The sequence below is a fragment of the Rhinatrema bivittatum genome, chromosome 4 (genome assembly GCF_901001135.1).
Source record: "Rhinatrema bivittatum chromosome 4, aRhiBiv1.1, whole genome shotgun sequence".
NCBI lineage: Eukaryota > Metazoa > Chordata > Amphibia > Gymnophiona > Rhinatrematidae > Rhinatrema > Rhinatrema bivittatum.
Window position 1 is genome coordinate 265,312,470 of NC_042618.1, and position 27,125 is coordinate 265,339,594.

The 27,125-nt window shown below is 48.2% G+C and overlaps 1 protein-coding gene across 1 annotated transcript; it reads right to left on the bottom strand.

Moving 5' to 3' along the window:
• Positions 1-18,218: 18,218 nt before the first annotated feature.
• REP15 (RAB15 effector protein) lies at positions 18,219-19,444 on the bottom strand. Its single transcript, XM_029600111.1, has one exon. The coding sequence runs from the start codon at positions 19,324-19,326 to the stop codon at positions 18,628-18,630; it is 699 nt and encodes a 232-aa protein (XP_029455971.1). The 5' UTR covers positions 19,327-19,444; the 3' UTR covers positions 18,219-18,627.
• Positions 19,445-27,125: the final 7,681 nt, after the last annotated feature.

Consider the following 27,125-nt stretch of genomic DNA (forward strand, 5'->3'; position numbering starts at 1 on the left):
AGAAATTGTGGCTTTACGATTAGCTAAGACTACTTTAAAAAGGAATCAAAATGATTGAAAGACTAGCAGGAAATCTGCAAACAGTATTTTGTGGGCTGTCCCTGAGCAACACAGATCTGTAAAGGTAATACTGGCAGCTAGTGCTGTTGGAATAGTGGTGATCATTCCATAAAAACCCATTTTCTCCCCCCAACCTACATACTGTGGTGGGATAGTAGGGCTGGATCTATATAGTGAGCATCCATAGGCAGTAGGGGAGGGAGGGGGTCCCACTTTCACCCCACATGAAAAATATCTGTAGTATGGGAGGTTGTGAAGGAGAGCAGACAGAATCCTTGTGTCCTAGCTACTTTCTCATCTCTCTGGTCCTCCCTCATACCTCCAAGTAGCAGTAGTGTTCCTCTCCAGCAGTAGCAGCAATACAGTGCTAAGAAGATAATCCAACATGGGTCTACACTGTCAAGGTCCTGCGGAACCTGGCACCTGCCCCCTCGTATGGAAAACTGCAATGGGGAAGGGGCTACCACAGGGCCTTGAGAGCATAACCAGTAGCAAAAGGCCACATGCTGGATTTTCTTTTTAGAGATGTATTGCAGCTACTGCTGAAACTGGATGCCACCACAACTCAGAAGCAGGCCCGGCTAGAAGCATGGGAGCAGCAACGAATAGTGCCGCAGGCAGTTGCCTATACCTAAATCCGGGTCTGGACAGCAGGATATGGGCTATGGGGGGAGAAAATATACAGCTCCCTCCAAGTTTCCTTTCCCTAATTTATGCTGACTTGGGGAAAACATTTCCAAAGTCAAGCCTATGTTTTAGCCACTTTTTTCCCATTTAATTTTCCAAGTTGATTCAGAGGGCTTTTCAAAAATATATTATCCCAGGACAAGCAGGATGCTAGTCCTCACATATGGGTGACGTCATTGAACGGAGCCCAGGCGGGAAAACTTTCTGTCAAAGTTTCTAGAAACTTTTGACTGGCCCAGTGAGGCCACTGAGCATGCCCAGCATGCTATGATATTCTCTGCCACAGGTGTCTCTCTCCAGTCTTCGTTTTTTCCGCGCTGCAGTCAGCATCGCGGATCCGGAGCCGTTGAGTTTTCTCAACTTTCTCGTGACTATTTTAGTCTAAAAGTGATATTCTCTCTCACAAAAAATCTCTCGGGGTCTCTCCTTACCGGCCGGTAAGTAACCCAGTCTTAGATTTCTTTTTCGGAGAGTAGGAAAATTTACCTCACTCGAATCGACGGCCGTCATTCGATAAAAAAAAATGTCGACAGGATTTAAAAAATGTCCTGTTTGTACTAGAAAAATGTCACTTACAGACCCACACACCGAATGTGTGATGTGTCTGGGTGACAAACATGATGTACAGAATTGTCCTCAATGTGCAGAAATGATGCCGAAATTGAGGAAAACCAGGCTCGAGAAAATGGAACATTTGTTCAGCCTGCAACTTATACCTTCCCCGTCGCAGTCGTCGAGGTCGTCTCCGGCTGGAGCGACTAAGCGAGTAATACTTAAAAAACCTCGCCCGGGACCGTCGGGAGATCATTCCTCCCCTTCCTCGTCTTCGACGTCGACAAAGTCGTCCGAAAAATCGAAGTCAAAACATCGACATCAATATAGAAGCCCCTCATTGTCCGACCCTGCTTCCCAGCAGCCCTCGACAGCGAAGCGGCCTAGAATTCAAGAAACGTCGGAGTCTTCAACGCCTCTGCCTACCTCGACTCCATTGCCGGCACCAGATCCAATGCAAACTACATCCCAAGAACTGGTACTTCAGCCTGCGCCACCGCCCACAACCGCTCTGCTTCCAACGGTTGTGAGGCCGGAATTGTCCGATTTAATCCGACAAGCGATCTCACAGGCTTTAAAAGAACAACTTACAATGCCGACTTCATTGTCGATGCCGATGATTTCCACATCGATGCCGGCAAACTTGCCGATGCCGGTGGGCACACCGATGCCGGGGCCATTCTTGACTCCGGTACACAGAGACTCGACGTCGACACCAAAGATCATTACGTCATCGACGTCGATATACGCTCAAATTCCGGCTATTTCATCTATACCGTTACCTTCGATGTTGCCACCATCGACGGAATCGACACCAAGAGTACTACCATCGACAACTACTTCGAAGACACCTATTCTTCCCTCGACAATACCTGGCTCTTTTTCAACGACTTTTGAAAAAATATCAAAAAGTTGTCGACAAAACTCCCCAGAAATTTAGTGAGGTCAATCCTCCCACAATTTCTATCGATGACCCTTTACCTGGACCATCAGGTATTTTTACAAGGAAAGTCCCAAGAACTCCCTATCAAGAACCAGATGAAGAAGATTCTTGGGATGATCAAGGGACAAATACTTCTTCTGAGTTCATGTCCGAACCCTCGCCTCCTGAAGTAAGGAAAAGATCCCCACCTGAGGACTTATCCTTTTCAAGTTTTGTCCAAGAGATGGCTGATACAATACCATTTAAGCTATCATCAGAAGAGGATTCGAGACAACACACCGTTCTTCTCTACTGTGGTGGGTGAACAAGGACAATTTGTGCAAGGGCCTACCCTTTCAACAACCAGTTCCACAAATAACTCTGACTACAGATGCATCCACCTTGGGTTGGGGAGCTCACATAGGGAATCTCCAAACACAAGGAATATGGACAAAGCTCGAAGCAACATTTCAAATCAATTTCCTGGAACTTCGAGCTATACGTTATGCTCTGCATGCCTTCAAGGACTGCCTTACAAACAAGACTGTGCTGATCCAAACAGACAACACAGTAGCCATGTGGTACATCAACAAACAGGGAGGGACAGGCTCGTACCTCCTTTGTCAAGAGGCAGCCCAGATATGGGGTTGGGCCTTGAACAACTCCATGTTTCTCAAGGCCACTTACCTAGCAAGCATTCACAATGTAGTGGCGGACAGACTCGGTCGTCAATTCCAACCACACGAATGGTCCCTGGATCCCACAGTAGTGACCAGGATTTTTCAACATTGGGGACAACCAACAGTAGACCTCTTTGCATCACACCTGAATCACAAAGTGGACCACTACTGTTACCGATACAATCTGAACAACAAGCCATCCAAGGACGCATTTGCTCGCCCTTGGACCTCAGGCCTGTTATATGCGTATCCTCCGATACCACTCATAACCAAAACTCTAGTGAAGCTACAACAGGACAAGGGGACCATGATACTCATAGCCCCATATTGGCCTAGACAGGTATGGTTTCCTACACTGCTGGACCTCTCAGTCAGGGATCCAATTCGCCTGGGAGTAGCTCCCACTCTCATAACTCAGGATCAGGGTCGGTTACGACATCCCAACCTCCAATCCCTATCCCTGACAGCTTGGATGTTGAAAGCTTAATCTTACAACCACTCAATCTTTCATCCAATATATCCCAAATTCTTATAGCTTCACGTAAACCTTCCACAAGGAAAAACTACGCTTCCAAATGGAAGAGATACACTTGGTGGTGCAAGCAGAAAGACATTAATCCTTTCACTTGCCCTACAAAGTCTTTATTAGAATACTTGTACCATCTTTCAGAATCCGGTCTTCAGACTTCATCTGTAAGAGTACATTTAAGTTCTATCTCAGCTTACCATAACAAGGTAGGAGATGCACCTATCTCTACACAACCTCTTGTCAGCAGGTTTATGAGAGGTTTAATTCACCTAAAACCACCAATTAGACACCCAGTCACACAATGGGATCTAAATTTGGTTTTAACTAGACTCATGCGTTCTCCTTTTGAACCCATTGATTCCAGTGACCTAAAATTCCTTACATGGAAAACTATCTTCCTCATAGCCATTACATCAGCTAGAAGAGTTAGTGAGTTACAAGCACTTGTCACATATGAACCCTACACTAAGTTCTTACATGACAGAGTGGTTCTCCGTACTCATCCAAAATTCCTTCCTAAGGTAGTTACGGAATTCCACTTAAACCAATCTATAGTTTTACCCACATTTTTTCCAAGGCCTCACTCTCACCAAGGAGAGAGGGCCTTACACACCTTGGACTGCAAGCGTACTCTGTCTTTCTACTTAAACCGCACTGCAGTTCACAGGAAATCCATTCAGCTTTTTGTTTCTTATGACCCAAATAAGCCAGGTAAAGCAGTGGGTAAACATACTCTATCCAACTGGTTAGCAGATTGCATACAGTTTTGCTATGAGAAAGCAGACCTTCCTCTCCAAGGGCGAGTAAAAGCACATGCAGTAAGGGCAATGTTCACTTCCGTAGCACATTACCGTTCAGTGCCAATACTTGACATATGTAAAGCAGCAACATGGAGTTCACTTCACACTTTTGCAGCTCATTACTGTTTGGACAAGCAAGGAAGACAAGATTCAGCTTATGGACAATCTGTCTTAAAGAACTTGTTTCCAGCTTAAACCCAACTCCTCCTACATCCAATGTTATGCGATCCTCGGCTGACTCATTTCAACAACTATATTTCACTACCAAATGAGTCAGCCTCTAGCTTGCTAATCACCCATATGTGAGGACTAGCATCCTGCTTGTCCTGAGATAAAGCAAAATTGCTTACCTTGTAATAGGTGTTATCCCAGGACAGCAGGATGTAGTCCTCACAGAACCCACCCGCCACCCCGCGGAGTTGGGCCTTCTATTTTTATTATCTTTTTGCTAATGCTTTTGCTACATACTAGACTGAAGAGAGACACCTGTGGCAGAGAATATCATAGCATGCTGGGCATGCTCAGTGGCCTCACTGGGCCAGTCAAAAGTTTCTAGAAACTTTGACAGAAAGTTTTCCCGCCTGGGCTCCGTTCAATGACGTCACCCATATGTGAGGACTACATCCTGCAGTCCTGGGATAACACCTATTACAAGGTAAGCAATTTTGCTTTATTGAATGGAGCTGGGAGCTTGCACTGGGAAGGGGGAAATCTTGTATATCAATTATATAATTTCCGTGGCTTACTGTTCATTACTATAAATACCTCTTACAGATGTGCCTCAGAAGTTTTTAACATGATTTTAATGATATGAAAAAAATGAATGAACTATGGGATTTTGTATGTGATGCGGAGAGAAGTGTGTATATGTTCGGGAGGTGTGACTTTCAAAATGTGGCAGTAGCTGATTCTAAAGGCATCTTTTGGTGCCATTCTTTGCCAGATGCTTCAGTTTTTTCTTTTGTTGCTGTCTGCCTTCAATGCTCTTGGCCAGACTTGAGGTAGGGAAAGAAGCTTTTGAAATGGAGAGCTCCTTAACCACAGTCTCCAATTGCCACCCATATAAAGTGGATATTCTTGGAGACTGTTCTCCAAAAATACTCACCCACAGTTTCCATTTTTAATTCATCTGAGATGATGTTTTCGTCCTGCATGCCTGTCACTTTTTTGGACCATTATTTTGCATACAGACAGCCAAAAATTGCTTTTACATACATTTTTCCTGACTTTCCACATGGAGAAAGGCTTATTGTCAAGTTGGGTGAAAGTACAGATTTGGCTGAACAAGAAGTTAAGACAAATAGTTTTCTGATAATCTTAAATTGTTGAAAGCATCTGTATTGTACACGTAGCAGCTGTTTCTAATGGCGTCAGCTTCTTGTTCTCACATGTATAGACACTGAGAACAACTGGCAAGGACTGCTGTTGCTAGCACAGAGTGGAATTCTTGGCAGCAGAGGAATATGGCGAGTAACTGATTTTTAAGGGCCCCTATTCGGTTTGGTTTTCAAGATATCCCTAATGGATGTGCATGAGAGATTTGCATGCATACTGCCTCAATAATATATACATTTTTTTGAGTATATTTGTTAGGAATATCCTGTAAATTTGACTGATATGGGGTCTTTGAGGACTGGCGTTGCCCACCTTGGCGTTCAAGGTGAGATTGTTGGGGAACCTACATGGGGTTGGAATGGTGGTCCTCGGCTTAATCTTACAGGTTACCTGTGTAGTTTTTTCAGGCATCAGTGTAACAAATATATATGAGATACTGCAGATACTAATCTTACTTTTAGAAACAAATCTGGAATACTCTGATAACCAGATTTGGGGAGGAGGACCACTAGTCTAAAATGTATTGTACAAGCAGGTATCTTTTCACAGCTAAATAATCAAACTTCTTTCATTTGCAATGGATTTTTTTTCCTTTTAATGTGTGGCAGTATGCTCGATATTAAATTTGTGTGCACAGGTTCATGCGCATTGACTCATGATAGGACAACTGATTTAATTTGAAAAGGTAATATTTTATGATTTATGTCATTTTGTGAAAGAACTGTGGCTTCTAAAAATTGTCTAGATGGATTGTCATTTAAACATGAGCTGTATATTTGTGCTTTTTCTTTTCCATAAATTTATGTATGCAATAAACACGTTTTTTTTTCCCAAATGAATATTTTGTCTATATTCTATTCTGCTGCAGCTTCTACACAGTGCTCAGCAGAACTGTGGCTAGTCACGTGCTCAGGACCACCTGTTTTTCTGTCCAAGGCTACGTTGTTTTTGGTTTAAAATACTTCACTTTTACTGCTTCCCTGTCATCTCTTTTCTCACAGGACAAGCAGGATGGGTGACATCACAGGATGGAGCCCTGTACGGAAAACTTTTGTCAAAGTTTCTACAAAGCTTTGACTGACACTGGCATACTGAGTGCACTGAGCATGCTCAGCCTGCAATTATCCCTGTGAACCACAGGTGTCTCCCTCAGTCTTCTTTTTTCCGCTCTGCAGTAAGCATAGCGGTTAGGAGCTCTGAGAAATTCTAACACTTTTTCCACACAGAAACACTTAAACTTTTACTTCACAAACACTTTTCCCTGCACTGGTCTCCCTTCACGTACGTTTATTCGATGCTCGGTGAGTTCTATGCCCTGTTGTTTTGGTCAGTTCCTGTCACCTCCCTGGCCTGCCAACCGACTGCGGCCTTCCCTCTCCCTATGTTTTCAGTTAGCCACACATAGCCTGTGATTGTTCCTCTGTGACACTCTGCCTGGTTATTAGCACGAGTGGGACAGGGACTTCCACGGTTTCCGTTGCCGCCAGGGCCCCTGTCGATTTCAAGTCCTTTGATTTCCTCTGTACCCTCGCGCAGTCGATGCTCCCATCGCTACCTTCAATACCCCCTTCAGACCGTCCTGGATTCTTAGATGCCATCAGTACCCCTCCCCCCATGGTACTCTGATGCCATCGTCCCTGCATAGTTTCTATTAGTGCCATCCATGTTTTTCATCCATGGCACTGATTTTTCCTTGGGTTTCATCGGTGCCATCACCCGGATGGATGCCATCGACCCACACTTTGTGTCGTCTGTGCCATCCATGCCCGGGTCAATGCCATCGTTGCCCAGGGCACTTCCATTGATGCCCAGGACATTTCCATCGATGCCATTGTCCATTCCATCGATGGGCATCGATGCCGGGATCGATGCCAATAATGCCCATGTCTCTTCCATCGGTGTCTTCGACATTCCTATCTATGAGGTCATCGACTCCGTTGATGCTGGTATCATTTTTCCGATACCAACTATGTTTTTTCGATTATTTGATGCCACATCATTTTCATAGATACCTACGCTGATGCTGTCTGTGCTTCTATCTCTGTCATCGTTGCTGCCCGGATCATCGACGTTTTTTCATATATATTTTTGACGATACCCTCGAGGCTGCTTCGGGCCGCCATCGACACAGTCAGTACCATCATAGCCACGTAATGCCCTTGCCTAAACACAGTGCTCCATGCTTGGGTTCTTATTAAAGCCCCATATTAGCCTACGGCACTACATAGTGCCAGGAGCAGTGCAGGCATGCTGACAGTCCGTCATCAGTCGCCATCCAAGACAGCAAGGGCATCCATCTCGGCGCTGGGGAAAGACTGGGCCAAGCACTGTGGCATGCATCGTCACAGACACTGACCGTCCGCCACCGATGCCAACCAGCACATCGGTGCTCTCTTTCTCGATGCTGGAGAATGCTCGGGCTGAGCAACATCACCACTGCCATCGACACTGTTCCGCACAGTATTGGCAGTCCTTGGTGCTCCAGAAACACCGGAACAAGCTCCGAAGAATTCTGCACTGGCGTCACGAGACATCAAGCCGCTGCAACGAGGGCCGGGTTCACAAGCTGTTAATTGCCTCCCCTGTTCCTGAGGCGTGCCCCACCGACATCGGTGTGGGATTGTGGCCCTCCATTAATTACGGTGGTAGCGCCAGCCACGCTCCTCTATACCTGTGCCACCATACCAGTCATCAGAGTTGAGACGGGCGTCTACTCCCTCTGACTCCTGAAATCCACGGAGCCAGCAATCTTCACCGGCTTGTCCTTCGGCAATCCACGTCGGATGCTAAGTACCCGCTTCTGAGGCATTCCCATTGAGATGTTCTCTAATTCAGGCCACATGGTTCGAAAAGTTCTAGGTCATGTACTTTCCAAGAACCGTATTAGTATCACATATCGCTGTCAGCCACAATACCAAGAGAACCTCTATCATTTCTTTGGGATTGCATCAGGACATCCTCCCATTTTCAGCAACAGGGCTCTGTACTGATTAATACTCTGGCTTCTGGTTCCTAATTCAGAATCAAAGTTCCAGATGCGTTCGCTGATCTGCTAAACACGAGATCCAGCAACTACTACCTCAAGTGCAAGTACACCTCGAAGCCTGACGACAGGTCTCGATGTCTCCTTGTACAGTACACAGAAATGAGGGTAAGACTTTACCGCTCACGCTCTGTGGAAGCTTACATGATATCCAGATTACATCAGCCCCTCCAGTTGGACACCTCCTGGTCTCCCAACTGGCCGGATATCAGAACGGCCACCCCACTTTGTACCAAGTTTCCCAGTACACTCCCGCAGAAGCTACAAAGCGCAAGGGGGGGGTGTTGGGGAGTTTTAATTACACTATTTCCTAGCGTGTAGCAGATGGACTCAGAACAAATGGGTGCTCATGCTAGCAGTTGGAGACTGATCTGACGTCAGCACGTAGTACATATACCCCTGCAGGAAGTGCAGAAGCTCAGTAATTTCCGTCTCCAAAGCAGTTTGGAGCTACCTCACGCTCGCTGAGCGTTTTTCCAAATTCTAATGACTAAATTCATAGAAGAATCCTACCTGAAGACGAGCCCCGCACTCCTGCGGTGATACCCTGGGGTCCCTCCCCCAGTTGAGTTTCCCGAGGTGATTTATATGGTCCCTCAGAGGTAAGAGCCTCGGTCCGGTGGCCAAATCACGGCAGGGACCTAGCCCCCGAGTGAGAAGGGCTCGGGCGCGGCATAGAGGCAGCCTCGGTCCCGATCCGTTCGCGTTGAGGACTTGGCCCCCGAGCGAGACGAGTTCGGGCGTGGCTTAGAGGCAGCGGGTGCTCTTCCTCGAGCGCAGCGGTGACGGTAATCACCCTCTCCCCCCGCAGCCGGAGACCGCCCAGGTCGCAGCCGGGAAGCGCCAAAGATCAGGTAAGGTGTACATCTTTACTTTACTGGTCTCCGAAGAGCGAGGATTAGCGGTGTCTGCCTACGTGGAAGCATGCCAAGGAGGTCGCCATTTTGCCTGCCTGCTCGCCGTCGCCATCTGCCCTGGTTCGCCGCCTCGACCTAGTATACAGACTAAGTGCACAGGCAACGGGCGCGTATGTTAGGCGCCCGAAAATAACTGGGCGCATATTACATTGATAGGCACACGTTGATAAGCGCACATTATCAGGCGCATACTTTCGGCTGGGAGCGCACCGGCGCATAGTGATAACAGACGCGATGGAGCGTATGAGAGCCCATGCGTCCACAGAGCCTGCACCTCCAGAATCAGGCATAAGAGCTCTAGGCCTCTGCTCAGCATGCCACCTCAGAGCCACACAGAGCGAGGAAGCAGACTCCCTATGTGCCCAATGTGAGGAGGCCCTGGGAGTTCCAGGCCAGGGCCGGTCCCAGCCCAGATTAATTGCCAGTTCCTCAGGGAACACCCCGGACCTAGCAGGCTGAGGTGAGCAGCCGGGGAACCCTAGAGACCTGGTGCCCCTAAGGCTAGAACCTGCTTCGCTCTCCTGGGTGGAATTATTCAAGGGGATTCATGCCTTTGTCAAGATGCAGTCTGATCCCCGAACGGACCCATATGTACCGGATGACCCTGCCCCTGGACCCTCAAGACCTAGGCACAGTCACCCGGAAGCCCTATTTATGGGGATTCAGATTGCTCTGAGGAAGAAAGCGAGCTCCCCGAGGAGGGAGAACTTCCCTCGGGGATAGAACCATATCGAACTTTGAGACGCTTCTTTCTTAAGGAGGATCTCCCAGACCTGGTTTCTCAATGCCTGTCTGAGCTGGCTATCCTGGGCCAAGGCACCCCAGGGGAACCTAGAATGAACCCCCTGCTAGAGGGCCTTCGTCAAACGGCTCACCATTTTCCCCTCCTACAAGCAGCACAGCAGCTAATCGATCTGGAGTGGAATGCGCCGGAGGCCTCATTCAAAGGGGGTCGGGCTTTGTCTAGCATGTACCCCCTGGACCTGGCAACCAAGGAGCTGCTGGCGTGCCCCAAGGTAGACGCCATAGTTTGCGCAATTGTGAAGCGCACCACCATTCCAGTGGAGGGAGGGGCGGCCCTCAAGGATGCGCATGACCGGCGCCTGGACGCCATTCTGAAACAAGCCTTTGAGGTGGCAGCCATGTCCCTACGAATCGCGACCTGCTGCACCGTGGTGACACGTTCCTGTTTATCACAAGCCAGGAACAACACCCCGGGAGAAGAAATGGAATCAGCTCTCTCGTTCCTCACTGACACTGCCTCCGACCTAGTCAATACGGCAGCCAAGGGAGTGTCATCCTCAGTGGCAACCAAGGAGACAGCTCTGGCTACGAAATTGGTCGGCCGACTCCTCCTCCAAGACGTGCCTTACAAGAATGCCCTTTAAGGGATCCCTCCTGTTCGGCAGAGACCTCGAGAAACTGGCTAACAAATGGGGCGCCTCTCCATTACCCCGTCTACCGGAAGACAAGTCAAGGAGGAACCAGCGCCCTTTTCCCAGGCCATCCAGAGGTAGAAGCTCTCAACGCTTCAACTCTTACAGGACTAGGTACCAAGCACCTCGTTCTCAGACCAGGAACCAGTCCTTTCGGACCAGGCACAACAAGAGGGAAACCGGCTCGGGTTCAGGTCCCGGCCGCACCCCACAATGAGAATCAGCCGACCCATCTGGCGGAAGAAGCCATAGGGGGGGCAGGCTAACCCTGTTCTACCGCAGATGGGTCGAGATTACTTCGGACCAGTGGGTCCTCGCCATCATCCGAGAAGGGTATTACCTGGACTTCCTTCGTCTCCCTCCGGACAGGTTTGTGGAATCTCCTTGTCCACCCCTCAAGAGGGCGGCACTGGAAGTTACCTTATGGAGGCTCCTGTCCCTAAAAGCCATAATCCCAGTGCCTGCATGGGAGATAAATTCTGGGCATTACTCCATTTATTTCATTGTACCCAAGAAGGGGGGCACCTTCAGACCCGTCCTGGACCTCAAGTCAGTCAACCGGCACTTAAGGGTCCCAAGATTTCGCATGGAAATTCTGCGGTCAGTCCGAAGTGCAATACAGCCAGGGGAGTATCTCGCATCCCTGGATCTGTCAGAGGCCTACTTGCATATCCCAATCCATCGGGATCACCAGCGCTACTTACGCTTCAAAGTCCTGAAACAACACTTTCAGTTCCGGGCTTTACCCTTCGGGTTAGCCACCGCGCCGCGGACCTTTACCAAGGTAATAGTAGTGGTGGCGGCGTCACTCAGGAAGGAAGGAATTCTCGTCCATCCCTACCTAGACAATTGGCTGATCAGGGCAAAGTCACCAGAGGAGAGCCACCGGGCAACCAACAGAGTTATATCTCTTCTGGAAAGCCTAGGATAGGTAGTCAGCACAAGCAAGAGTTCTCTATAGCCTTCGCAGTCGCTGGAATAACTGGGAGTCCAATTCGACACCCAGGAAGACCAGGTCAGCCTGACCTCCAAGAGGAAATCAAAACTCTGGAATCGTTTGCAGAACCTGCTGAGCACCACCCGGCCCACAGCTTGGGATTACCTACAGGTCCTCGACCTAATGGCCTCCACTCTGGAAGTGGTACCATGGGCACGGGCTCATATGAGACCGTTACAACGCGCCCTCCTATCTCGGTGGAGCCCACGATTACAGAACTACACCGTGCATCTACCTCTACCGGCCAGAGTACGGAATCAGTTACAGTGGTGGCTGCAGCCCGGCCACACGAGCCGGGGGTCAAAGATGTCCTCCCCAACCTGGACCCTGCTCACTACAGATGCCAGCCTGAGCGGCTGGAGAGCACACTGCAAAGAGCTAACCGCCCAAGGGCGGTGGAACAGGGAAGAGTCGGGGTGGAACATCAACCGACTAGAGCAGTGGTTCTCAACCCTGTCCTGGGGACCCCCCCAGCCAGTCGGGTTTTCAGGATATCCACAATGAATATGCATGAGAGAAAATTTACATACACTGCCTCCATAACATGCAAATTTACTCTCATGCATATTCATTGTGGATATCCTAAAAACCCGACTGGCTGGGGGGGGTCCCCAGGCCAGGGTTGAGAACCACTGGACTAGAGGCACGGGCAGTCAGGTTAGCATGCCTGCGATTTGCCCACAGGCTTTGAAACAGAGCAGTCAGAGTGATGTCGGACAATGCCACCACGGTGGCATACATCAACCGACAGGGCGGAACCAGAAGCTGACAGGTATCCCTAGAAGTAGCCCGCCTGATGGCTTGGGCGGAAGCAAATCTCCAGGACATCTCCACCGTCCACTTCGCCAGGAAGGACAACACCACGGCAGACTTCCTCAGCAGAGAAAGCCTAAACCCGGGGGAATGGCAGCTGTCATCCAAGGCCTTCCAGATGATTGTGGATCAGTGGGGGACTCTGGGCATGGACCTACTAGTGGACAGGTCCAACGCTCAAGTACCCAGATACTTCAGTTGCAGGCGAGATCCTCTATCCCACGGGATCGACGCCCTGGTACAGCCATGGCCTCGGGATCCTCCTATACGCCTTTCCCCCCATGGCCCCTGCTGGGCGCCATTATACACAAGATTCAGCGGCAGAGAGGCCTAGTTCTTATGGTGGCCCCGGACTGGCCAAGAAGACCCTGGTACGCAGACATGAGAAGACTACTGGCAGGGAATCCACTACCCCTGCCCCCTCACAGGGACCTGCTGCGGCAAGGTCCCATCCTCCACGAGGATCCAGCTCAATTCTCTCTTACGGTCTGGCCATTGAGAGGGCTAGACTGAAGAAAAGAGGATACTCGGGGCCGGTAATAGATACACTCCTCCGAGCATGCAAGTTCTCCACATCACTAACATATATAAGGATCTGGAGAGTATTTGAAGCCTGGTGCGAAACTCGCAGCACCAATCCACATGCCGCTAAGATCCCTATCATTTTGGATTTCCTGCAAGATGGGCTTCAGAAGGGTCTGTCCCTCAATTCAATCAAGGTTCAAGTGGCAGCGCTATCCTGCTACGGTCCCTGGAGTGACGGCAACAGCATTGCCACACACCCAGACGTTTCACGTTTCCTGAAAGGAGTCAAACACATTCGCCCGCCACTGAAGTGGCCAGTGCCCCTGTGGAACCTCAACCTAGTTTTGGAATTTCTAGCGGGACCCGCCTTCAGACCCCTTTGAGGCCTGTCCCTCCGTTTGTTAACCTTGAAGATGGTGTTCCTGCTGGCAGTATGCTCAGCACGCCGCATCTCAGAGCTACAGGCGCTGTCCTGCCGTGATCCGTTTCTCAGAATCACTCCAGAGGCTATCCATCTTCGCACGGTTCCTTCCTTCTTACCCAAAGTAGTCTCACACTTCCACTTCAACCAAACCATATCCTTGCCTACCAGGGAAGGTTTGAAGACGTCGGAAGAAGGTCGAATACTACGCCATCTCGATAGCGGCAGGCTGCTGTCCAGAAACCTGGAAATGTCAGAAGCGGTACGAAAGACGGACCACCTGTTCGTCCTTCACAGCTGGAAGAAGCAAGGGGAAGCGGCCTCACGGGCAACCATCGCCCGCTGGATCAAAGAAGTTATCAAGGCAGCCTACATAGAAGCGGGAAAACCACCACCTCTACGGGTCAAGGCTCACGCTACCAGAGCTCAAGCGGCCTCTTGGGCAGAAACTAGGATGATGTCGCCTGCAGAGATATGTAAAGCGGCGACGTGGTCCTCCCTCCATACCTTCTCCAGATTCTACCATCTGGACGTCCAGGTCAGGGAGGACACAGCATTTGCGAGGGCAATCCTGAATGGACCTCTGGCAGCCTCCCACCCAGTCAGGGAGTAGCTTTTGTACATCCCACTTGTTTTGAGTCCATCTGCTACACGCTAGGAAATGTAGAGATTACTTACCTGATAATCTCGTTTTCCTTAGTGTATGCACTCAGCATCCCGCCCGGCTGCCGGCATACTTGCGGATTCACCGACTCGCGGTAAGCCATTTTTCTTATAATAGGCCATCCACCCTGTCTGGTGTCGACGCCTTCTGGTTGAGAACACTGGGCGGTCTCCAGCTACTAACAATCGGTCAGGGTAATCCTGTTCATTTAATCGATCGGTCAGCTACACATATATCCATACAGCTTTTGCAAGGAAGATTACTGAATTGCTGCACTTCCTGCGGGGGTATATGTACCTGTGCTGACGTCAGATCCGTCTCCAACTGCTAGCACAAGCACACTATACCCACTTGTTTTGAGTCCATCTGCATACACTAAGGAAAACAAGATTATCAGGTAAGTAATCTCTACATTGTCTGCAGTTCACCACATGTAGCTTGTATTTTTTTTTTAAAAAACAGAGGGGCTAGAAAAAAAGCATATTTCCTGCTGTCGTCATTAAAAGACGTAAGGATGTTCTAGGGGCGCATTTTAAAAGCATACTTCCGGCTCCGACATCATTAAAAGGCATCAGGATGTTCTAGGAGCGCATATTTCTGGACTTTTGTATTGTACTTCCGGTGAAATCATCAAAAACAGCCAGAGTCCATTAATTCTGACATTATTAAAAAAGCGACAGGACCCTTTCTGATGACGCTTTAGGGGGTGTGGTGAGGAGTGGACTTCTGGTGATGTCATACCTGTGATGTCACAGGGCTTGGGGCTGAGGTGTGGGTGGGGCCATCCATGACTACATGGGGGGGGCAGTTTGGGGGGTGGGGTGTGGGAGGGGCTCCCCATTCATTTCTATTGGGGGGAGGAGCATCGATGGGGTCTGAGAGAGGGGCAGAAGGGGTGTGGCCTGGGGGCATGGTCGAGGGCAGGATAAGGTGGGAGGGGGCATGGCTACGCCCCCATTCACTTCTATAGGGAGTGGGTGGGGTGTGGGCGGGGCTTAAACCAGAAGTGAACGCTGGTTTAAGCCAGCTGCTGCTGTCATCCTTATCTCACCTGTCAATCAGTTTGATCGTGTACCCATTATACTACTCCTGTCTTTTAACCAGTTCACAATCCATGGCCCACCCACTTAGGGCTCAAGCTCACGCTCACGCAATCAGGGCTGCCCAAAACCAGCAGAAGAGGGCTATAAGATGGACACCATGGATCCCATCTCACAGTGGCCAAAAAAGGAGAGGGCTGCCATGGATCCCATCCCATGGCAGCTAAAGCAAGTGGTCTGGTGGTGCCTGAAATAGATGTGCTATGTGTATGTGTGTGTATATATTTTGCATGAGTGGAACCCCATGTCTGTGAATTTGTGTTTGGGGGAGCCAGTCTATGGGGTAGATTTTATAAATTTGCGCGAGGGCTTACTTTTGTTCGCGTACCAGGCGCGAACAAAAGTATGCTGGCTTTTATAAGATACGCGCGTATCTTATAAAATCCGGGGTTGGCGCGTGCAAGGTGGTGCACATGTGTGTAACCTGCGCGCGCCAAGCCCGGCGCGCGTTGCCTGTTCCCTCCGAGGCCGCTCCGACTCAGAGGGAACTTTCCTTCGCCCTCCCCCCACCTTCCCCTCCCCCCCCCCCCCCCCCCCCCCGGCCCTATCTAAACCCCCCCTACCTTTGTTGCCAGATTTACGCCTGCTAGCGGGCTGCTGGCACACCATCACCCAACCCAGGGGCTGGTCCGGAGGCCTCGACCACGCCCCCAGGCTGGTGCCATGCCCCCTCCCCTGCCCCTTTTACGAAGCCTTGGGACTTACGCACGTCCCGGGGCTGTGCACGCGCCGGCGCGCAGGGCATTTAAAATCCGGCCCTAAATGTGTAATATATTTTCAAAAGATACATTTTATTTTAATGTATTAATAAATTAAGAGAACAGCGTGTGTGTGTGTGTGTGTGTGTGTGTGTGTGTGTGTGTGTCAGCCTGTATGTATATGTGTTTCAGTGGCAAGGTTTTGCAGACAGAACATATTAGCGAAAAGTACCTAGCGCTCAGGTTGTCTGATTCACAACTGATGTAAATTTTCCAAACCAACAAAAGTGTAATAGATATGTAATCTTTTAACAGAAGAGCGTGTGTGTGTGTGAAAGCACCTGTGTGGTGCCAGAGAGACAAGGCCTTGCAGAAAGAGCACATTGTCCTTGCATAATGCACTTTCCACTGTTCAAGGCACTACCTGGTAGCCACAGACAGACACACAGGGGGGCCAATGCAATAAAAAAGCACAGAAAGCGGGCACTCAGTATTGAGCTCCCGCTTTCCTAACGCGCACCCAGGCACGTCTCCTGGGTGTCTGATGCAATATTTAAATTAAGGGTTGTGCTGCCAAGGAGGCACTAGAGTTGATTGTGCACCCCTAGCACCTCCTTGAGAGTGGACACCCAGGAAAGATCGGCTGTCCATGGGTTAAGAAAATGGATGCTCAATTTACCGGTGTCATTTTCTTAACCAGTACACAGCCACAGGTTCAGAAAATGGATGGATTTTTAAAAATCTTGTAAACTTTTCATTCTTCCAACGTAATATCACCATAATATTAAGTTGGAGGATGTACAGAAAAGCAGTATTTTCTGCTTTTATCAACATTTTGTGCTGCTCAGAAATTAACGCCTGCTGTGGGCAGTCGTTAATTTCTGAGAATAAGAATGTGCGCATTGGATGCACTTTTTTTTTTTAATTGAAGGAGAATAGCTAATAGCGCTCATCACATGTAAATGCATGTTGATGAGGCTATTAGTTTTCTGGCACTTTGGATGCTTGTTGTGGACATCCAACCATGGATGCACTTTGGACGCTTGTTGTGGACATCCAACCAGGGCGTGCACTGTTTTGCATCAACCCCAGTGTGACTTAAACTTATATAACTAGCTGTTAAACTACATTAACATTTATTTTTTTCGGTCCATTTCCTTACCCCTCACTCTCCCCCTCCCTTCCCTCCCCTCATTCTCCCTCTCCCTCACCCTCTAATCTCCCTCCCCTCATTATCCTTCACCCTCTAATCTCCCTCCCCTTCCCCCTCTCCTCCCCCCTCTCACTCCCCCCTCCTTCCCCTTAGTCATTCCCCCTCTCTCAATCCCCTCCCCTCCCAGCTCATTCCCAATCCCTTCGGATGGCGCAGATGGAAGATCTCCGGGGGAGGTCCCTCCCTCCCTCACGCGTGCCACGCCAGAGGTCCCTCCCTCATCCGTGCCACCGCTTCTGCTCCTCGCCGCGCCAGAGTTCCCTCCCTCCCTTGCTCATGCTGCTGTTACTGCTCCTCGCTGCGCCATTTTTGTTACAGGCAAGCTCTGACCGACGTGCTGCCTGCGCATGCGCGGTAGAGTTGTTCTCTACTGCGCATTTGCGGCACGTCGGTCAAGCTTCATTGATCTAGTAGATTATTATTGATGTTTTCAGGTAGTTTTGAAACAGTGCATCTCTAAACAAGAATGTAAGCATATTCAGGTAGATTCTCACTGCACAGAAATTTCCCCATGAAAGGATAAAGTAAGGCATGTCTATGGTGTCCACTCCCACTAAGTGGCCTGAATATTTATGTGTAGCATCTTAGGGCATCTTTCTCCAGTGCTTCTTCTATGGCAATCACTCGCCTTTGCACTTCTGTTTAAATAATCCAAGACTTAATAGAAAGAATACTAAACCAGGGAAATTCAAAAAGTAGGATCAATTTGCACAGGATTTTACAGTATTTTACCAGCAAGAGAGACCATTAATATATATTATTATGCACCTGTTACTCAATGACAATATCAAATTAAGTGACAACATGAGCGATATGGGTTCTTGGGGATTTTTTTATTTTTACAGATTTTTACCCAGAAAATTTACCTTTTCCCTACAACATTTTTTAAATTCTTAAAAAGTTTAAGTAACTCCCTTTAAGCTCCTAGTTTAAAAATCATATTGCAATATACATTTTTTGTGTGTTAATAACTGAATATATAGTGTTCCAATTTTTGGCCATTAGTTTTTCAAAATAACATTCTTAGTAATACCAAATGGTAAAATATTTACACATCATAAATTTAGTGTAAAAATATGGCATCTTAATGGTATGTCAGATAGCACGTCAACTCTTAAATGAGACCCTCTCCAACAAAGAAGGTCGTTATGAAAATACGGAGTCTCAAAGAAATGGACTAGTTGATGACTGCGTTTAAATAAACTTGTGCTTCCAGGTCTCAGACCTCCTTGGGTTCAGAGAAAATTAATGTACACTCTTCCCCCGTCCTGCTGCCGGAGCCCGTTCTCCAACATATCCCTAGCGAGGAGAAAGCCGTCGGCGCCCAGGACGAGCTGCTGTAGCGCCTCCTCCCCAGACAGCCGGCGCTGGTTCTTCTCTCGGCGGACGCTGCTCAGAAGGATACCGCGCACGACCTTCGGCTTCCCCGGCACCCCGAAGACCAGGAAAAGCCCCAGGCAGTCCCGCCCCACCAGGGCGCAGAATTCCTCCAGTTTCTCGTAACGACTCTTACACCGGTACAGCTTGTCTGCCAGCGCCACCTCGTAACCTCCCCCTGCCGGCTCCTCGCCGTATCCCGCTGCCAAATGATCCATCTGCAGTGCTTGGACGGCAATTTGCAGCTTCACCTGCTGCTCGGGCCCCATTAGCGTCCAGAGCCAGTCAACGCCCAGCAGCAGCGACTGCTGCTTGCTCAGCTTGCTAGTGGTGATCCGTTCCTCCACACCTTTCCCTAAGCAGAAAGTGATAAAGTGAAACAGGAAGATCTCGTTCAGGGTATCCGTCCCCGGCCGCAGCTTTCCCAGCGGATCCTCGAAGCCCAGGTATTCTTTGAGCCCCTGAGCCGCCTGCACCGCCGCCTGGCCGTAGACTTCGCAGATGATGTCCCCTTCATGATCGGGAACGCTCGGCTGCTGCGATTTGCTCTGGCCCATCTGCTTGTTGTCAGCTTGAAGGCGCTATGGGCCAGCTATCTCTTTTTATTTTTTTAATTAGGGTGGCGTTATTTGCTTTATAGCACAAGCAGTGAATCGGTGCTTCTTGCTGCTGATTCTCTTCAGTAAGTAGTACAACCGGTTCAGCAACTTCTCCTCAACAGAACAGAGGAGAAGCTTTGCCTAAAGTTGACTGCAACTGGAATATTCCTGTTTCCACCCCCCCAACAGAACCATGCACACAAACTAGCTCACTACTTAACACACAATTAGATGCGCAATTTGGACGTGCTAAAACAACTCTCACTGCAATACGGGAATTAGCATGGCTAAAACATGATCTAAACCAGTGCATAGCTAATGGTGCATCTCACATGTAAATTGTATGTAGACAGTGGCATATTAAGGGGGACAGTCCACTCCGGATGACAACAGGGGGAGGGGTGCGGCGGAACAGAGAAGTGACATGCTTGTGGGGTTCTGTGCCGACGGCAGATGAAGAAAAGGCCCTGCAGTGCCGCTGGCGTTTTCTGGGAGCCGGCGGCAGAAGAAGAGACACTGCACAGCCCCCATGTTTGCCTGGAGCTGGTGACAGAACATGAGGCCCTGCAGTACCGCCGGCATATCCCAGAGCCGGCAGCAGAAGAGGCCCTGCTCTGCAGCCAGCAGCCGAAGAACCCCACAATGGGGTAGATTTTTAAAGTAACCTACCCCAAACCCCCCCTGCGCGCACCGAGCCTATTTTGCATAGGCTCTGCGGCGCATGCAAGCCCCGGGATGCTCGTAAGTCCTGGGGCTTGCAAAAAAGGGGTGGTCGGGGGCGTGGCCAGGGGTGCAGTTAGGGATCGGGGGGCATGTCCGGGGCGTGTGGGCGGTCCGGGGGCATGGCTGAGTGTCCCGGGACACTCAGCCACGCCCCCGGCCGCCCACACGCCCACAGCGGCCTGCGTCGGGGCCACCGCACCGGCGCGCGTAAGTTACTACTGCCTGGAGGCAGTAGTAACTTTTCCGATAAAGGTAGGGGGGGGGGGGTCTAAATAGGGCCGGGGGGGGGGGGAGGTTAGGTAGGGGAAGGGAACCGGCCTCGGAGGGAACGGGCAGCGCGCACAAGTTGCACAAATGTGCACCCCCTTGCCAATCGCCGATCCCGGATTTTAAAAGATACGCGTGGCTACGCGCGTATCTTATAAAATCCAGCGTACTTTTGTTCGCGCCTGATGTGCGAACAAAAGTACGCGTGCGCGCTCTCTTTTAAAATGTACCCCATAGTGTGTGAGAGAGTGAGAGACTGGCCCTGTGAAAGTACCAGTGTATGAGAGGGTGCGCTGTGGGCCGGATTTTAAAAGGGTTACCCGCATAAGTTATACGCATAACCCTCTTAGAAGGCCCCTGTGCGCGCCGAGCCTATTTTGCATAGGCTCGGCGGCGCGCCCAAGCCCCGGGACGCACGTAAGTCCCGGGGCTTTGCAAAGGGGGCGTGTTGGGTGGGCGGTGCAAATTTTGGGGCGGGGCGGGAGGCGTGTCAGGGGCGTGACGCTGGCCCGGGGGCGTGGTCGAGGCCTCCGGATCAGCCCCCGGGTCGGGTGATGGCGCGCCAGCAGCCTGCCTCCAGCAGGCGTAAATCTGCCAACAATGGTGGGGGGGGGGTTTAGATAGGGCCTGGGGGGTGGGTTAGGTAGGGGAAGGTGAGGGGAGGTGGAAGGAAAGTTCCCTCCGAGGCCGCTCCGATTTTGGAGCGGCCTCGGAGGGAACAGGCAGCGCGCGCCGGGCGCACAAATGTGCACTCCCTTGTGCGCGCCGACCCCAGATTTTATAAGATACATGCGGCTACACGCGTATCTTATAAAATCCAGCGTACTTTTGTACGCGCGCGCTGTTTTTGAAAATGTACCCCAGCGTGTATTAGAGGGTGAGTGTATATGTGTGTGCACACCTGTGTACATATATGAGAGGGCACCTGTGGGTGCATATGTGTGAGAGGGTGTCTGTGTATGCGGGGGTGGGAGGAGAGACAAAAGAAGCAAGTGTGCATTTGTGAGACAGGAATCATGTATGAGAGATACAGAGGAAGCATTTGTGCATGGGGGAGAGAGATAGACGGAGGAAATGCGTCTGTCTCACATTCTCACACACTTAAGCTCCTTCTGATACTCGCCAAGTGTGTGTATATGTATGAGACAGAGGGAGCTCATTTTGTTTGAGTGTGTGTGTGTGTGTGTGTTTGTGTGTACACCCAGTCCACTACAATCTCAAGGTGACAGGTATGGGGGGGGGGGGGGGATGTTTTTTAAAATCCTTATTTTAATTACTGGGTGTTATTGGTTGTCTACTGTTTTATTTTATTTATTTATTTATTTATTTAAATATTTTATCAATGTTTAGGAAATTTTTAAAAATTTGTACAGGAACTTCTAATTATTAAATATTCTATTCATCAGCTGTTTTGAAATGTATACTTTTTAGTATGGTTTTACTATTCTGATGATTTATATTTCTTGATTATATTGTTTTAAGGAATAGTGATTTTCTGCTTTTCCATTTTTGCACTGCACACAGAATCTGGCTTGTTGTGGTTTCCAGTTCAGTTTCTGTCTGCATGTGTGTGTGTTAGTGTGTGTGAGAGAGAGACAGAGGAAGCATGTGTGTGTATGTGTGTGAGTGTGTGAGGGAGACATGGAGATAGCATGTGTGAGTGTTAGCATGTGAGAGACTGAGGAAGCATGTGTGTTTTAGCATGTGAGAGAGACTGAGGGAGCGGGTGTGTGTGTGTGTGTGTGTGAGAGAGGTACAGAGAAAGTTTGTGTGTGGCTCACATACACATGTTCCCTCTGTCTCTCACTCACAGGTCGATACAGTAAAGTGTGCTCCGTCGGAGCGCACTGTCAGCCTGCTCTGGACGCGTGTTTTCCCTTACCCCTTATTCAGTAAGGGGAGGAAAACACGCGGCCCACCCGCGGCACCTAATAGCGCCCTCAACATGCAAATGCATGTTGATGGGCCTATTAGGTATGCGCGCGGGATCCAGTAAGTAAAATGTGCAGCCAAGCCGCACATTTTACTCTAAGAAATTAGCGCCGACCCAAAGGTCGGCGCTAATTTCTTCCGGCGCCAGGAAAGTGCACAGAAAAGCAGTAAAAACTGCTTTTCTGTGCACCCTCCGACTTAATATCATAGCGATATTAAGTCGGAGGTCCCCAAAAGTAAAAAAAAAAAAAATTTGAATTCGGCCCGCGGCTGTCGGGCCGAAAACCGGACGCTCGATTTTGCCGGCGTCCGGTTTCCGAGCCCGTGGCTGTCAGCGGGCTCGAGAACCGACGCCGGCAAAATTGAGCGTCGGCTGTCAAACCCACTGACAGCCGCCGCTCCAGGCCAAAAGGAGGCGCTAGGGACGCGCTAGTGTCCCTAGCGCCTCCTTTTCCCCGTTTTTCCCGCGTCACCTCATTTAAATACTGAATCGCCCGCACCGGCGAAGGGCCGGTGCGTGCGCCGGGAGAGCGGGCGTTCGTCCGCTCTCCCGCGGTCTTACAGTATCGACCTGTAAGCGTGTATGTGTGTGAGGAGAGCAGGAGCATATTCTGTGTGTTTGTGGAAGGGGGGGGGGGGGGCAACACAAACCCCCAGTCTACAATAATCTTAAGAAAACAGACAAGGAGAACAGAAGATTAAAAAAAAAATAATTATTAGTTTTAATTATTGGGTGTTATTTGATTTGTCTGCTGTTTTGAAATATTTGATCAGTTTAGGAAATTTTAAAATTATATATTGGGGGGGGGGGGAGGTTCAAAGGAAGTATCCGCCCCAGGTGCCAAATACTTTAGGTACACCACTGTATGTAGATGAGACTATTAGCTATTACTTTGTGATTCAAAATATTCCCGTGCGGCCAACATGCCCATTGTAACACAGCAAATTCAACGCCAGCCCAGGAGCTAGTGTTAAGGCATGCAGTGCTCAAGGGCTCAACCACAAAAAACAAAAATCCTGCTTTTTGTGGTTCCGCCTATTAGTATTGTTATGATACTAAGTAGGAGGACCTACAGAAAGCAGCATCATACAAGTCTTGAAAAAAAATTTCTGGGTACGGTATCTGGTGGGGTAGACAACTCACCTGCTACTCAAACGGAGAGGTGAGCGCTAACCTCCAGCCAGCCCAGATAGCGGTCTCCAGTGGCTCAGATGTAGAGGGAAAGTGCCGACACTTAAAAATGCATTGTTGTAAGATAAAAACTCAATAAAGATATTTACAAAAAAAAAATGCATTTATTCACTCCATCACAGTGCCGATTAATCCAGTCACTGTCACATGTCAGTGAAAGAACCAATCCCCTTTCAGAATGCTATCCTAAAAGGGGATTGGTCCTTTCACTGACAAGTGTCAGTGAAAAGGACCATGCCAGGGGTGGGGAGGAAGCTATGGCTAGGCTGTGGTGGGTGCTCAGCCATGTCTCCTGGGTGCCCAATGCAGAGTGCTATGGATGCACAAATTATCCAGTGCATCCCTTTTAAGCACGGCAGATCATTTTCCTATTGCATCAAGCACTCAGGAGAGATGGATGTGCGCTTGTTCAAAATGTGCGCCCAGTTTGGACACACAATTTTTACGTGCATGATATTGCATCAGCTTGCAGATGTTGCTGATAAAGATATCATTACCCAATGACTATTCTGTGAATTGTATAGAGAAGCAAAGATCCTTAAGTACCAAGAGATGCAATCACAGAACAAAAAATGTGGCAGAAAGATATAGAAATTGTCCCAAATATATTGGGACACTGACTAGATTAAGAATAATTTTCAAGAGCACCTCAATTTGTTGCCTGTTAAAATTACATCCTATGCAGGGCCAGTGCAAGAGTATTAGGCATGCTAGGTGAAACATACAGGTTATTGCCCTCCCCACACTTAAAAATTATGCATTAATAATATATTTTACTTGAACAAGAACATTTAAAGTTCAGTATCCTGAGGTAAAAATATCATTATATTTACATGCAATGTGATAAAACCCGCAAAAGTTAAAAAGACCCTTGGCATTGATATTAAGTCTATTGCAATGTGTATTGGGTATGGATTTGGCCCTCAAAAAGCCATGATTAAAATTAATTACAATTTCAATACAGTAAATCTCCCATGTCAAAACTGCAATAACTGCCAGCACTCAAAATACTAACAACACTGCAATTATTACACCTGGTCCTATAAGGTCAATACACCTACTATTAGGAAAACAGAAAAAACCAAGCTGCTACATACTAGCAGAATATGTCAACAGAATAAAGTGACCATAAAGTAGTTATAAAAACATGCAGACAAAACCTGAATTGTAAACTGCAACAACTATGTATGCAGTGCAACAATGGAAAAACAGAAGCATTACAATTCCTCATAAACATCAAACAACAAAATCAGGAAATGTAAATCATCAATAGAAGTAAAGACATACTAATAAAAAGAATATTTCAAAACATCTGACAAAAAGATCATCCAATGATTTAAATCTCATATACATTTTCCAAAGTTGAATAAAATATTTCAAAAGAGCAGACACAAAAACCACCCAATACTTAAAACTTAAAAAAGATTTTTAAAAAATCCCCTGTTGTCCATATCTGGGATCTTTTGATTTCCAGATGCCCTCGAGATTGTCTTGGTTTAGTAGGGGAGAGGAGAGGGATTGTTGCTCACAAACTTTCTCTTCTTCTTCTCATACATACACACATGCTCAAATGCAGAACATGCTTGCACACCAACAGACATGCTGTCTCACACACACACCAACATGCATACACATGCAGACATGCTCTCAGACACGTTTGACAAAGTCCCTCATGAAAGGCTTCTAAGAAAACTAAAAAGTCATGGGATAGGAGGTGATATCCTTTTGTGGATTACAAACTGGTTAAAAGACAGGAAACAAATGGTCAATTTTCTCAGTGGAAAAGGGTAAACAGTGGAGTGCCTCAGGGATCTGTACTTGGACTGGTACTTTTCAAAATATATATAAATGATCTGGAAAGGAATATGACAAGTGAGGTTATCAAATTTGCGGATGATACAAAATTATTCAGAGTAGTTAAATCACAAGCAGATTGTGATAAATTGCAGGAAGACCTTGTGAGATTGGAAGATTGGGCATCCAGATGGCAGATGAAATTTAATGTGGATAAGTGCACAGTGTTGCATATAGGGAAAAATAACCCTTGCTGTAGTCACACGATGTTAGGTTCCATATTAGGAGCTACTACCCAGGAAAAAGATCTAGGCATCATAGTGATAGTGGATAATACTTTAAAATCGTTGGCTCAGTGTGCTGCCGCAGTCAAAAAAGCAAACAGAATGTTAGGAATTATTAGGAAGGGAATGGTTAATAAAACAGAAAATGTCATAATGCTCCATGGTGAAACCGCTGTGTACAATTCTGGTCGCCGCATCTCAAAAAAGATATAGTTGCAATGGAGAAGGTACAGAGAAGGGCAACCAAAATGATAAAGGGGATGGAACAGCTCCCCTATTTATTTATTTTATTTAAAAGTCTTTTATACCGATGTTAGTCGAAACATCACCTCGGTTTACATGGAACAAAAGCAACGGAAATTACAAGTAACAGGGGAAGGGTAAGGGGTACAAAAAACCATAAGGAGAGCAGAGAAGCATAGGAACAAACAAGTGAACTATAGTGTCATAAGAACAAGGTCATAGTCAAATTCAGGTCATGATCCATCAAAATTCAATATTCATCAAGGGTGTTGGGGAAAGGCTTGTTTGAATAGCCAGGTTTTGAGCTGGGCTCTGAATTTGGTGATGCAAGGTTCAAGTCTGAGGTGGGTTGGGAGTGAGTTCCAGTGCATAGGTCCAGCAATGGAGAGCGCCTGATCCCTTGTAGCTGTGAGGTGCGCTTTCTTTAGGGATGGCACATGGAGGGACCCTTTGTTAGTGGTCCTTGTCGGCCGATTCGAGCAGGCAAATTGGAGGGGATCTGCCAGCCAGTTGGAGTGATGGGAATATAAGGCTTTATTTATAATGGTCAGGGATTTAAAGAGGATGCGGGAGGGAATAGGGAGCCAGTGTAGGTCCTTCAGTATAGGGGAAATGTGGTCGTATTTGTGAGCGTTGGAGAGGGTTCTGGCTACATTGTTCTGTAGCATTTGGAGGGGCTTTAAGGAGGAGTAGGGTAGGCCAAGAAAGGGAGTTACAGTAATCCATCTTGGATGCCAGTGTAGCCTGGACGACAGTGCGGAAGTCACTAGCGTGAAGGAGAGGTTTCAGGTTTTTTAAGACTTTAAGTTTGAAGAAACCCTCTTTGAGTATGTTTTTTGAAGTTCAGTTGTTGGTCGATTAGGACCCCCAGGTTCCTTGCGCAGGGCTGTGCATGAGGAATCTTGATAGCAGAGTCCCCTATGAGGAAAGGCTGAAGAAGTTAGGGCTGTTCAGCTTGAAGAAGAGACGGCTGAGGGGGGATATAATAGAGGTCTTTAAGATCATGAGAGGTCTTGAACGAGTAGATATGAATCGGTTATTTACACTTTCGAATAATAGAAGGACTAGGGGGCATTCCATGACGTTAACAAGTAACACATTTAAGACTAATTGGAGAAAATTCTTTTTCGCTCAACGCACAATAAAGCTTTGGAATTTGTTGCCAGAGGAGGTGGTTAGTGCAGTTAGTGTAGCTGGGTTCAAAAAAGGTTTGGATAAGTTCTTAGAGGAGAAGTCCATTAACAGCTATTAATCAAGTTTACTTAGGGAATAGCCACTGCTATTAATTGAATCTGTAGCATGGGATCTTCTTAGCATTTGGG

What these genes read in the sequence shown, in the direction of transcription:
- REP15 (XM_029600111.1), bottom strand. Translation starts at nt 19,326, where the DNA reads ATGGGCCAGAGCAAATCGCAGCAGCCGAGCGTTCCCGATCATGAAGGG.